Here is a 13,772-nt window from a genome sequence, read left to right on the forward strand (position 1 = left end):
AAAACTTTTTTTTGTAATCGTGTTACCATTTTAGCAGGGCCATGAGTGCCCTCTGGTGGGCAGACAAAATGGTCGGAGTTTATAGCCAATGCAAACCTAAAAAAAAACAATGTGCTTTTACGAAACTCATTTTGATCTTACTGGTGTTTTCTGAAATGACAAGTTTAAAGAGATTAAAAAGGACCAAACTACCGGTCTGTGGCTTTGCAAGAATGAAACAGTGAGAAAGTCAAGCTTATTGTAAACAGAAATAGGATACTGTAGTCTGAGGACCCTGGTGCTGGCTGGGAAACCCCCAGACTGGACCGGGCCAGGCGGAGGAACTCACGAGGACGTGTGCAGCCCGGAACAGATAGCTGAAGGGGTAGTAGAGCAGGTTGATGAAGGAGGCGGCGTAGAGGTCAGCATAGCGCATCACTTGGCTGGCGAACAGCGTCTGCCGCGAGCCGCTGCGGAACAGGCTGCCCATCATGCCGTAGCACATGTCCATGTCGTGAGTCACTTTCTGTGGGGCGCAAACAGGAGATGGAGTCAAACTGGAGTGGGAGGCACCTGATCACCTTTCACATTCCTGCACGATGCTCCTCCTCCCGATAACATTAGGGCTAGCTCAGGAGAAACAGCCACACCTTGTGTTTACAGGTAACAGTATTTTAAAGACAATAAGGTTCGGCTTGACGCACTTGGTAAAGGAGCAGCCTCCTGTCCACTGGACAATGAGGCGCGAACCCTCGTTCAGAGAGAGGGGCAGCTGCAAAGGTGGAAATGGGCTGGAAGAGGGATGCATGAGACAAAATGCGAAGAAGTGTTTGTGTGAGATATATATATATAAAGAACTAAGAAAGAGCCAAGGAAAAGCAGAGATTTCCAGTGGTGAAGCAATGAGAACTTCAACTACAACTGATTTCACTTGAATGAGCTTCCCCATTTCTCCATCTGTCTGAGAGAACAGCTCCTACAGTAGTAAGGACCTACAATACCATTCCTGTACTAAATTAAAATTAAGATTCTGTTACAATTTCAATTCTATTTCAACAGAATTCCACCAATTGTACAATCTGATTATGTGTTCTGTGTGATTTTGTTGGTATTTCTAATTAGTTACTCATTTGCAAAATAAAATAATCCTAAATTAGACCCTGAAAAGATTTCCCTAAACATCATAAGGGGGAACATCATAGGCTGCAGTATAGAGACCAGTGGGCTTTTATTTCAGATCTTTGTGCAAGTTTAATTTTTATCCCTTGTGTACTTAGTAATTAAGTCATCAAATCGCTTTGAGATGTCTTTTCAACAGATAATATTGTTTGCAACAGATAGTGGGTATAAAAAAGTCTGGTTTGAATATCAAACATAAATGCAATATAAGTGAGACATGTAATACATGAACTGTAACATCAACATAACAAAAATGATCTCCATTCAAATTACATTCTAGTTTCTTTTCTATTTTGATTTGTATAAGCCTTGTCCTGTTTCATAATTTATAGAAATCTGTCCTTCAAAACGAAATTTTCTCCTCGTTTGTGTGAATATTTAAGATTAACTGGTGATGTGTCATCACCTCCCTTGAGACTATGTATCTAGGCAAAATGTACAGCAGGACCAATCAGACCAGAAGTGGTCTGGCATCAGCCAAGGCTATTGATATACATCTCTGCAGGAAACCAGACAAGAAAGAAGCATAGAGAAAGGAACCGTTTCTTGCATCTCTAGAAAAGTGTTAAAGACAAAGAAACAATTATGATAGTTTATGACAACCTCCCATTTCCCATTCCCATGATGGGGATGGCAGGATCACTGTGGGACTGGGTGGTTGGTTTGCCAGAAGTTCACTCCTCCACGTTTTTTGACACATAAGCCTTTTGCTGATTCATTCCATCTCCACTGCGCATATCGTTTTCCTCAAGCGGGACCTGTTCTGAACCTGCAGAGTGTGTAATGTCAACTGCTGCTGCTTAATGTCACTTTAATGGTGAGGACGACCACGTCTCAGACGTCGGAAGACGGAAAGAAAGAAAACCAACCTTGATACGTCTCTGAATGGAGCTGATGTCGGGTCTCTCATTGCTGCTGCTGTCCAAATGTCTGCATAGAAAGGCATGTGAGGTCAGCTTGGACAAAGTGTTTAAAAGAAGCAGTCGCAGTGAATTAGAGAAACTAGGAATCATGCACTGACAATTCTATACAGTACCACTAACTCCAAACAGGGTAAATAGCTTGCCCATGCCATATGGAATGCTCATTAGCACCAAACTGAGATCATTTAAGACATGTTGTACTCACTTATAGAGTTCTGCCAAGAAAATATCCAAGCTCTGCAGCTCTTCAAACAGTGCTGAGGATGACAAAAAACACTTCCTGACGTCAGAAATTGATCAGGAGCCTTTCAATCTGGATTTCATCTCTTGTCATTTAGAGTTTGTAATTCACATACCGGGAAACCGCTTAAGGTTTTTTTTCCCCGATTCATCAGTTCAGGGTATAATGATGGACTGCAAGGTTCTGGACGGTTGTTTTTGGCACATAATAACACATTACCCTTTGTTGGCACGTGGAATTAAATGTGAGGATGTGGTGTAAAGACTCACAGCTTTTGTCGGTCCACACATGTAGCTCCTGCGCCAGCTCAGGAATAACCAGGAAGGTCCGCCATCCCTGTCTCTTCTTCGACTTAAGGATGTCTCCAAAGATGTGGTCTCCAATGTACACAATATCCTTGCCCTTTGCTCCCATCAGGTCACACACAATGTCCGAGGAGCCTGCAGGAGCACAGGGAAAGTCTAAGGATGTACTAATGGAGGGATAGCACAGTTATACCACAGTAAAAGTCAGTATTCCCACCTCCAAAGCTCTTATAAATATTACATAATACTCTTTAGTTTGGGGAAAAAAAGAAAACACTTTGATAAAAGCACAGGGTATGAAAGAAATTATCTTTGACAGGAACTTATTTTCTCATACTCAACAGCAGACATTACACACAATATATTCTCTCACAACAAAAGCTTTCTCTCCCTTTAAATAAACTAAAGCTTTTGTGCCCCTTGCTCCTTACCTCCAGAGTACACAATACCGTGCTGTAGGGGTCCAGTGTAGGTCCCAATCTTCAACCTTCCTGTTGTCTGAAAATGGAAAAGTGCATTTCACTCACCTTCCGTCACAATCCCACACTGCATTGAAGCAGACAGAACAGCTTCACTTTATGGAGAGGTCATGTTCATTTTATTAAAAACTGGAATCACTAAAACTTTGAGCTTCTGCTCAGACTAAATTAAATATCACAGATATATTAAATTATATGCTATCTTAATAGCAGAAGACTTTCATGCACAAAGCAATGTAAAACAATACAAAACTCAGTTGGAGAAATCAATTGATTCCACTAAAAATGACATTTTTTTTTTATATTTGCAATATATATATTTCTTTAATAAAGGTAAGTCCCCCTTCTTGACCAATGCAGACAGGAATGATTAAGCATTAAAACACTATTTAAAGTATTCAACTGTCCTGCTGTTATCATTTTCAGATCACTCCTTGAAACTGTATCTAACCTACACCCAGTGCCAATCAGAAAGAAAGATGGCTAACAAATGTGTTTACTAGTCTCCTTCACTGTTAGTTTACAAATTTGAAAAACAACTTTTATTAGGATGTAACTGGGCCCAGATACACAAAGGGACTATTTTAAGAGTCTCAAAAGAGCTCCAAGAGAGCAGTCTAAGGATCTGTAGGGTAGGCATGCAGTTATGTTTGCAAAGGATAAAGAAGTGTTTTGTGGAGGTTAGTTGTCTTTGTGGCGAAGCTCTTGATAAATCTTTAATTCTGGGCTTTGGTCTAAGAAGCCACAAAAACAGAATGGAGATAAAGCTGCTCAATTATTTAAACAAGATGCACCGAAGTTGCATTTTATCAACTGCGCCTAAAATTGTATCTTTAAAAAAAAAGCAGAACCTCTTAAAAACCAAAAGCCAATCCGCAAACCTCTAAGAACTTGCAGTTCCTTTATTCTCCAATTGAAAATATCCAGCTCTGCATTTGGCAGCTGGTCTCATTAACATATTTTGTCTTAGGTCACATTTTAATCTGCACTTTGATGCAACACAACTGCACACAGTATGTTTGCGCTGCGCCTGAGTGTCTGTCTACCCAAGCTGAAAGGTGTGAGCTGCTCCTAGGCTGTGCCCAGTTGTGACGGTGCTGTACTCACAGTGTCCACCTGTCTGAGCACTGTGCCCTCTCCAAAGAACAGGGGCTTCCGTGCGTCCACCAGGATCAGATCGAAGTAGGACTGCCAGGGACGGTGAGGAGTACCCGGCTGTAATGACACAAAACACCCTGACTGAAAACCTAGTCTGCTGTGTGGAAATGTAGTCACTACAACACTCTGATTTCAGAAATGCAACTGCTAGATCATGGCACTGATTGCAGAAATCTAGTTCCTGCATCATACAGAGATTGCTGAATGATGTAACCCCTAATTTCCATTAATGATGGAAAATTAAAAAGATTAAAAAGTAATTCTTCATCAATAACCTTAAAACAATGATCCATACCACAGCCAGCCAAATTCAAGAAAACAGAGAAAAGTAGCAAAAATATTCTGTAACACAATAATAAATCCACAAAAAAACAGGATAAATCCTGGAACTCTATCTTACCTTTGGACCATGAGGAAAATCAAACAGGTACGTCATGATTTTCTGGAATACCCCAAAAAAAGGTCACATAAGAAATAATGCCAGCTTTTCACAGACAGTATTCCATGATAATCATGGAAAAATGAGGCCTTTAAGAAGTAAAGATGTACAATTGGAGAAGACATACAATGCAGTTCACATTGTATGGTCTAATAGGGAGGAAGGGTTTCATTATCTGTGCATTTTACAGAATTTGTTTTACAGTTTTTTAGTATTTTTTTTAAAATGTTTTTAAAACTTCACTAAAGCATAAGAAACACAAACAAAACCCAAGAAATATATACAGTACAAACTGTCCTATACTTTGTCAGTTATTGCAGGGAACGTCTGGTGTTTCTGATTTTAGAGACAAAATTCCCCTTTCATAGATTTTGCCCGTTCAATCCAAACTCTGTTAAACTGAGTCTTTATTGTTTATACAGTTCTTATTTAAGACTAGACTTCAGTTCACAAATAATCTATTCAGCAGAAGAAACTCCAGTCCCTTAAATAGACACTGTCAGGGGCCACAGAGTTCAGTCTACATTATCCAGGAGTTAAGGAGGTGCTGAGAGTGATGTATTAAATACAGATTCCCATACAACTGCCAAAACGTACGCCCGGGCGGCGACCGTTTCTCTGTAAATAAGCACTAGCTGTGGTACAAGGAAAACTCGGGGAGGAGCCAAGGAGCCAATCTCATCTCAGCTGCTCTGACTCGTAATCATTCCTGACGTCATTTTCTCAATTAAAAATAGAGAAACCCTAAATACCATAAGCAAGCCTTTTCTCCTTTACATTTGCCTCCTGCATCCCTCCCTCCTCCACCCCGTTTCCTGCTCTGCAGCTCCCCCTTGGTCACTCCTCGCTCTGCACAAGGGTCCCAACCTCCTCGTCCCGCTGTCTGTGAGCCGGTCCTCAGTCAAGCAGGTTAAACCACATCACGCTGTGAGTAAGAACTCACACATTTAATTCTTGGATGTTGTTATTCCTTGCCGACTGAATTTTAAATATTAAAAAGAAATGTCTGACAGAGGCCAGAGTGCAGTCTGGCTATAGCACCTACTCCAAAATCACTAGAGAAACGGTACATCTTATTCTTTTATTCTACGTATTAATGTGAGAGGTAACACAGACTAAAGCCTGTTCAAACTTGTAAGAATTTCAACAGTAACTATTTTTCTTTTCCTGGTGTCCTCAACGTCCTGGAATGTCCCTGTATTAAGGGGTGTATAATATGAGACCTGATGACTAACAACGTTCCACCATATCATTCACAATATTAAGTATGGCAAAACACAGTTTCCATTCATTCAACCTCTTTAAACCCTGCTGAGAGATAGGTCATTTATACCTCCTCATACTGAAAATCTTTACACACACCTCTACTTGCAAAAGAACAGATCATGATAAAGACAAAACAGTTCACAAAGATCTAATTCCCGTTAGAGGAATGTACTGTTCTCAGTATGTAAGAAGGATGAGCCTTCAGGACTACAGTGAGCTGTCATGGGAGAATGCAGCACAGGGAGCTGTGCACTTCAAAGCAGCAATAACTACAGAAGAGCTGACAGACAGCACGACTTACATCTGTGTACTTGTAGTCACTGTTTGTAGCCAGGAACACTTTTGCAACCTCATTCATTCGGCTCAGCAGAAGAGGCAGTTTACCCTTTACAAAAGAGAGAAAGCAAAACAATGGCAGCGTTTTCTAGATGTTTGTATGCTCTTATTAATTAATAAAATCAAATTAGAGCTTATTAATTTGCAACTTTAAGGTGATATGTATATATATTAACATGGGCTTAGTGGCTTAGTGGAGTACTTACAAAGTTTTTGAGACAGGAAAAAAACAGCACTATATAATAGCAGCATGCAATAACAACATAAGGAAACACTTGTTTGGATCAGGTTGTGTGGAAGGCATGACCAGACTGAATACCTATAAACAGGGTTATTATATTCCATTGAAGGAGCTCCATGCAGGAATGTAATCTGATCTCCACAGCCAAAGAATAATCCGAGAGGTGCCAGTAACTTTCAGAACTGTTCAGACTCTAGTGTGGACTTAATTTCTTACAGGTCAAGACACGCTGCAACTTACGTCTTTCACCACATACTTCTCCAGATTTTCCACAGTTTTTTCCTTCAAAGAGCCCTGAAATGAAAGTGTGATTAGACCGCTTTTTAACTTTGTTAAGATAACCCTAAGAATTGCCAGTGGTTTTGAGGCTATAAACTGAGTTTGCGTGATTAACAAAGTAGGGACTCATAGCAGTTAACAGATGTTGTCCCCCCTATGTAACAAACTCACTTTTAAGGCATAATAAGGTTATTTATTGTCGAATCAGTAATTTGTCCCATTTAATTTGCTAAATTGCTCTTGTGCTTCCTTAATTTGTTACCTGATAAGCTCAGAATCTGTATGCACTTTGGCTGCACTGATTTATTATCCCAGAATAAAACCTTAATTTCTGCTCTGTGAAGTCTTCAGTGGAACTGCCTTGAGTGATCTAAGCACAACTATTTGCAAAGGATACACAAAGCACTCACATGCAGAAGGTGATTTAACACTGCATAGTTAACTACAAACTGTTGCTTCCTAAGATGAACAAATGAAACAAAAAGAACATTCTTAAACAGTTATTCCAAATACTGTACTATAGTCAGACACTGGTGTAAAAATCCCTGCTCATAACGATAAACTAACACATCTGCAGTAACACTCTATTTTGCTAGATTCAGCTCTATTGATTGTGAACCCCTCACAACTATTATTTTATATCTTAAATCCCACTTATAATGATCTTTAAAGATTGTAAAGATCAGAAGGACAGTGCAGACATAACAATCTTTACTCAAATTGTTTTCCACAATCTGATGTTACAGAAATTAACTAAAATAAAAAACAAAGAGAAATGGATTCTATACAATAAACCTAACAAACAGTAATTTATTGCTTTCTAACTACTTGCATTTTATTCGTTTAAGAAACAAAAAAAAAACAACCAGTAACACAGAGTTTGTGTTAAACACTTAGTGTGTGTTTCACATATTAAACAACTATCTTTCACTCTTTGCGAAAAGGTTTTGACAGGTTTTTTTGTTTGGGCTTAAACCCAAGAGCAAGTGACGAGGAAAATTCTCATCGACTCAAAAGCAGGCCACAAATTTATAAGTGCATATTCCATATATGTAATATACAGTATGCAATTTATCCTGTAAAGATTGATACATGACTTCTGTTTAAACTGCTTCATAGTTTTATTTTCCTGTTTCTCTGCTCCAAATGTCATGAGATAAGTTACAACAAATACACATTGCAAAATGTCTGCCAGGTCTGCAATCATTCTTATTAATGAGGTCAGAACTTATGGAAGTGAAAGATTTCGTTCGGTACACAGGGTGCTTATATGTCTTTACAGCAAATGAAAATGCTCCTTACCTTGTAGTGGACCCAGTCCACAGCATCTCGGACATCCTGGAACATGCTCTTGTATGACATGAAGAGGTCTCCATCTTTAAACCCTGTTTCACAGCTGAGAGGGGAGAAAATAACAGCCCAAGAGCTCCAGATTACTGACCTGAGCTTTACAGATTAGTCAGTTTTGACATGCTTGCTTTAAAAGGGGTAGCCTTCCCTTGTTTGAGGTGTCCCAGCCAAACAGGAAAGCTTTCTCCCCCTAAAAAATCAACAACAATTTCAGAGACTCTCCACCCACTTTGCATCACCAAAAAAAGTCAATCTCATAAATGCAGTTAAGCATCTTACAATTTCTTTCCATTTTTAGAGGTATATAAAGTAAATAAACTCTAAATGTATATTAAGTATCCTGACTAAATTAACAACTGGTCTACACAATTCAGCAATTGTTGTAGTAAAATGTTATTGGCATTTCGGTGAAAATAAAAACAGCAAATCCACAAATATACAAAGTGAAAGTATTTAAAATAAGAATTTTCTCTTTTCTTTTTATTGACTCTAGAAACTAGTGTTACTTTCTCATGTAATGTGTTCTTCCATATTACTTCATACAGAGCCCCAAAATACCAAAATGAGCACCACTATACCGTACAACATTCTCTAGAGTATTTCCAACTCCATGATATACTAGCTCTAGTATCAGGCACAAATCCAATCTGCCAAAAAAGGTGTTTTGCTACAGCTGTAGTTTTATCTGTATGTCTGCAATACTCATTTCAGTATGGCAGGCCTCTGCACAAACTGTAACTATAATCCAACAAGAAGAGGTTTATTCCAAATGTTTTGTACTTGGTTTCCCAGATCATTTCAACTCTCTAAAAGAGTGACAGAGAACCGTCACTGTTCCATTCAAAAACAACTACAGCTACAGTGCAGTGCTCACCTAGTGTATCGGGAGCAGTTGGTGAAGAAGTCAACCAGACAGGCAAAGAGGTAGGTCTCTGTGGGGAGGGAGAAAACTGGGCTGAACATCTCAAAACAAGTCAAAATGGAAAGAATAATGGACCTCCCAGGTCAAAGATTAGACTTCTAAAAAATAAAGTAGCCTGAGAAGAATTCAAACTATTTACATTCACAGATAACACAGTCGACTGAGCCCTTCAGAAAAGAATGCTTTCAAGCATTCACAGATCACCACTGGAAAACAAAGATAGGCAAAGGACTGCAGCTGCTAACAGCAACACGAGTGTTTATATATACTTAAATAATAGTTTAAAAAATCTAACTGTTCATCACCAGTACAGGTTCTTTTTTAAAGAGGACTTTATGATGTAATTCTGGTAGTCATTTATGAAACAAGAGCCGACAGACCCTGCAGTCGTCTCAGTCTGAATTAAAATCATCAGTCTTTGGATTATCGGTCAGAACCACTGCCCACAGACTCACCAGGCAAGTTGAAGAGGGTGTTGAGGATATAAAACCGTTCAGTGTCATCCCTTTGGATGAACTTGTTTGGGTAAAGCTCCCGAATTTCTGGCCTAGAAGGAAAATGAACACAGAAAAAGAAGAACAGCTCAGGTTCCGTGCCCTTTTCTGAAGCAGGTGAACAGTTCCACTGTAACATAAGTGGCAGTACTTACCCTCGCATGAAGTTAAACCCATGGACACATACAAGGATATTCCCATAAGCATCAACCTTCAACAAGTTCCCGTACAATGTATCAAACACCAGGCCCCTACAATCAAGAAGAGTCATTTTAACATTTTTAAACCAGCTGTGCCCATATGTACAAGGAAATTTCACCAAGAAACAAGACCCTTTCCATCTATTTTGGCTTTCGCACTATGTTTTAAAAAGCAGACAAATTAATCACACAGAGAGAAAAACTTTTGGCAGAGAATGGTACTTTAATTGGCACTGGAACATGTATCCACAGTTTTTATAAATTACTAATCTACAGTTTTAGTGGATTACAAATATACTACTAGATGTGGGAAGTTTACAGTTGGAGGTGCATATTGTACTCTCTTCAGTACAAAAATACCCACATTTCACAAATTCTAAAGTCAGAAACTTTAATTGCAAACATACGGGAAGCTGTGCATGGTCTCAGGACAGCGTTATTTGTCTTCTTTTTTCCTCGCAAATAAAGGACTGTAAATGATCTGGGTGAAATCATAGGTCTGTACTCTAAATGTAGTGGAAATCAAAAGTTTTAAAAAAGTACATGTATTCTCCCTTTGTTCTCTTCAGTATGGGCTCACACTGAATTAAAGTTTATTGGAATACCATGTTAATTGTTTATGAAGGACCAGCTGCAAAAAGGATCAAAGGACAGAAATTTAAATACTCGGTTGTGTGCACAGACTTGTAACACAACAGGACTGGGGGAAGAGGATTACAAATTATAAGGGAGGCATTAGAAATGTCAGGGTATTTTCACGAATTTCCCATTATTGTTGAAAATGCCTCATGTAGGGCTTTGAAAGGCTTTGAAGGTCGGCCTTACCTGGTAGGGAACGCAGGGTCGTAGACAAAGCTGAGGAGCTCTTGGGGATATCCAATGGACACCAGTCGTTCCACAGTGAGATCGAAGCCCAGAGACTCGTATTCCGGAGACTTGTAGACTGTAACACACAGAAGGCACAGATTAACACGTCACAGAATCATTCTGTCAGACACATCAACGTACAGTGTGGCACTGTCTTTAGACAGGCCTATGGTTATCATCATGTTAATAATAAAACGATTCAACGGTAATTACACTATTCAAACTTCTGTGACAGTTACTGCTTATCATTAATAATCCATGTCGGTGAAGTTCTACCATGGATACAGATTCTTTGTGAGTCCGTGCCCCCTGCTGCCATGTCTTCAAATGCAGAGGCGTTACTAAAAACTGACATTCAACCTGAATGTCAACAAGGGCAAAAATGATTAAAAAGCATTCATCAGATTGAAAATTAAAAAGTTATAAGAACCGATTTGTACCGATGTTTACCTGTCATAATCCTGTTACTTTACATGTATAGTTCTCATTTGAATTACCCACTACTGTACCTACACTTTCAAAGAGCTTCCCTATAATAGATAGCATTGCCCGGATTCAACAATTTAACAATACCAGGAGAACTGTGCACAAATACTTAATTTGTTTAGCATCTGCTACACTGGAGGAATACAAGGCTTAATTTACCATTGCTAAAACCTTTGTTGGAAAGAGTAAATGGATTTTATTAAAAGGATTTTTGTTGGATGCAAGTACATTCATGTTCATAAAATGACAATTATGTTACAAATAGAGCCTTTTATTAATATTACTGGGTTCACGTGAGGAAAGCAGTTATTGTAGACATTATTCAGATGATATTGAACAACTCCAACGCTATTCATCATCAATTCTGCCTATTTCTCACAGACCTTCAGCATTTACTGGTAAACTGTGTAATTAGTATACATTAGTATAAACTGTAAAAATTAGTATTACATTTAATCAGAAAACTTGACATTTTAAAACCCTTCAAGATCAGTATAACATGCCAAAAGTCATGAAGGAAGAAATAAAATCAATGGTAACAATGAGGAAAAACATTTGCACAAAAACTGAAAAAAGCAAAACATACTACAACATTACAATATAATATGGCTACACTGAGCTTTTATAGAAAGGTCAGTACAGGGAGACTATAATATCAACATATTCTGCACAGTACATGAAGTATTTCTATTGGTAACTGTATTCATTTCAGTACAACAGGTCTCTGTAACTTCTTCTGCTACCACTATTTAGCCATCTCGCCTTCTAACCATCACCTTCATAACTGCACTGCATTAAGTGATATACATTCACATGAATCCCACAACACAGGGAAGAAAGACGTGGTAAGGAAGTGTTAGGATAGGCATGGCCCTACAAGGTAAGGCACAGCATACATACCTACCAGCCTGCTGCCGATAGGCCGTGGACCTCCCACCTCTGGGAAAGGCTGAGCCCTTGTAGCGCCCATTACAGTAAAACCCGAGAGTGACGGACCACAGCTATCGGAGGAGTCGGAACTGCATTACTCATGTCAAACGTCCAGAATATCTCCACACACATAGCTCCCCCCTCCCCACTTTTTCACTTGAGCGAAGTTCATGGCTACAAAGAAACCTATTTTTAGGAGCTCCTTTTCAACACGTCTTCCTCCGGTGCTGTCACTGGTGTCAGGGTGGCTGCAAATGTGGTTATGTATCATTTTGCTGCAAACCATGCATCTCACTTTTAATAAGTGCTAATTACCTGTGCATTCACATGTCATTTGTACACATTTGTGTTGTTCTGCGTTCATCCGGCAACCTATCATATTAATTATGACAACTATTAAGAGAGGGATAAATCTGTAAGAATGTAGCTGCCTATGTGGTTATACTTTTACAACGGCCATCAATGTCATAGTTATCTTTATTATTTGCCCACCCAGTGTCATGATCATCAAAGTCCAATTATGACCGGAAAAAAAGGCTGAAACATAATCAAAGGGTCAAGTAAATAAAAAATAAATCAACCTGTTATTGCACCATTTCAACATGTTACCAAAAGATACTGTTATCTTAGTTCCAAATACTGCTTGCAAAGTGATTGTCTGTACTGCAAGCTGCCATTTCTGACACTGTGTGCAAGCTGTTATTTATTGTGGCAAGGCATGGCAAGAAATCTAAGCAGAAATAATAAAGCCCCCTTCTATATATACAAATGTAACAAGTACGGAATTAAAAGGAAAACGCTGCTATTAGCCAGGTCATCAAATCAAACAATCATATCTAGGAGAATAGATTCTACACACAGACTTCTATCATTTGTTCCAGTGTTTCCTAGAAGAAATACTTGGCAATGTTTGGAATATCCTGTTCTAATGGTTTATCGTTTCCACACTTCACATACACACACGATTCCAGATCCTATATTTCTTCTCACTCACTGACAGCTCCTCACACTGCTACTTCTGCCTCTTGTCTGCACTGCCAAGTCCCACCTGCTGTGTCAGATATTCCCTCTGTTAACAGATTTATTAGCAGCTGAAACTCGCACACAGATCAGGCCAGTGCCCTCTGCAATGCACAGCCTGCAATTGGCAAACAAATGAAATACAAATGGCAATCAAATCCCTTTATATTAAAATGCAAATTAATGCATTGCTATTTATTAAAGATGTATAGATAATATTTACAGCTCAGGTGATGCTAGAACTATACTTTATATTAGCCAGCTAGTGCAGCTTTTTTAAAATACTGCAACTGCAAACTGAAATTAAATATTTCAACTAAGGCTCAATTTCAAGGTAACTCTAGTAACCTTGAGGTGCTATAAATGGAAATTCGCCTTCAGGTCCACTGTTCAAGAAACTACGTGTGAGTTTTCAAAAATGTGTTTTTCTATACCTGCAATAAATCCCAGAGGCCTCTACTGTTACTGAGCCCTAGTTAAATTAGCCCTGTGCTCTGACACGTCTATCAACAGGGCCATCAATCAAAGCATAACAACAAAATGACAAAAACGGTGTACCGTTTCTGATTTAAAGTTCAGGATTCAGGGTTATATCTGTATGTGTAGCATTATGATTTACTCTCCAATTAACCATGTTATTAATCTGAAGAGATTTCAATACAAAGGACTGTGCTTCCA

At 38.9% G+C, this 13,772-nt stretch overlaps 1 protein-coding gene across 7 annotated transcripts in view; it reads right to left on the reverse strand.

Annotated features, from left to right (window-relative positions):
* nt5c2b (5'-nucleotidase, cytosolic IIb) overlaps positions 1-13,772 on the reverse strand; it is a 47,780-nt gene that overhangs the window by 3,869 nt on the left and 30,139 nt on the right. For 4 of the 7 annotated variants that reach the window (XM_069189166.1, XM_069189167.1, XM_069189164.1 and 1 more), the window contains 15 exons: positions 10,617-10,734; positions 9,747-9,842; positions 9,553-9,644; positions 9,050-9,107; positions 8,324-8,365; positions 8,128-8,221; positions 6,787-6,840; positions 6,271-6,354; positions 4,665-4,706; positions 4,214-4,321; positions 3,059-3,125; positions 2,592-2,762; positions 2,287-2,338; positions 2,028-2,088; positions 329-505 (listed from right to left, as the gene is read on the reverse strand). In XM_069189166.1, coding sequence (XP_069045267.1) covers positions 329-505; positions 2,028-2,088; positions 2,287-2,338; positions 2,592-2,762; positions 3,059-3,125; positions 4,214-4,321; positions 4,665-4,706; positions 6,271-6,354; positions 6,787-6,840; positions 8,128-8,221; positions 8,324-8,365; positions 9,050-9,107; positions 9,553-9,644; positions 9,747-9,842; positions 10,617-10,734 — 1,316 coding nt within the window. Of the gene's footprint in view, positions 1-328; positions 506-2,027; positions 2,089-2,286; positions 2,339-2,591; positions 2,763-3,058; positions 3,126-4,213; positions 4,322-4,664; positions 4,707-6,270; positions 6,355-6,786; positions 6,841-8,127; positions 8,222-8,323; positions 8,366-9,049; positions 9,108-9,552; positions 9,645-9,746; positions 9,843-10,616; positions 10,735-12,044; positions 12,148-13,772 lie in introns of those variants that run through there. The other 3 variants (XM_069189168.1, XM_069189171.1, XM_069189165.1) reach the window with 3 other exon arrangements.

The sequence above is a fragment of the Lepisosteus oculatus genome, chromosome 4 (assembly GCF_040954835.1).
Source record: "Lepisosteus oculatus isolate fLepOcu1 chromosome 4, fLepOcu1.hap2, whole genome shotgun sequence".
In the NCBI taxonomy this organism is placed as follows: domain Eukaryota; kingdom Metazoa; phylum Chordata; class Actinopteri; order Semionotiformes; family Lepisosteidae; genus Lepisosteus; species Lepisosteus oculatus.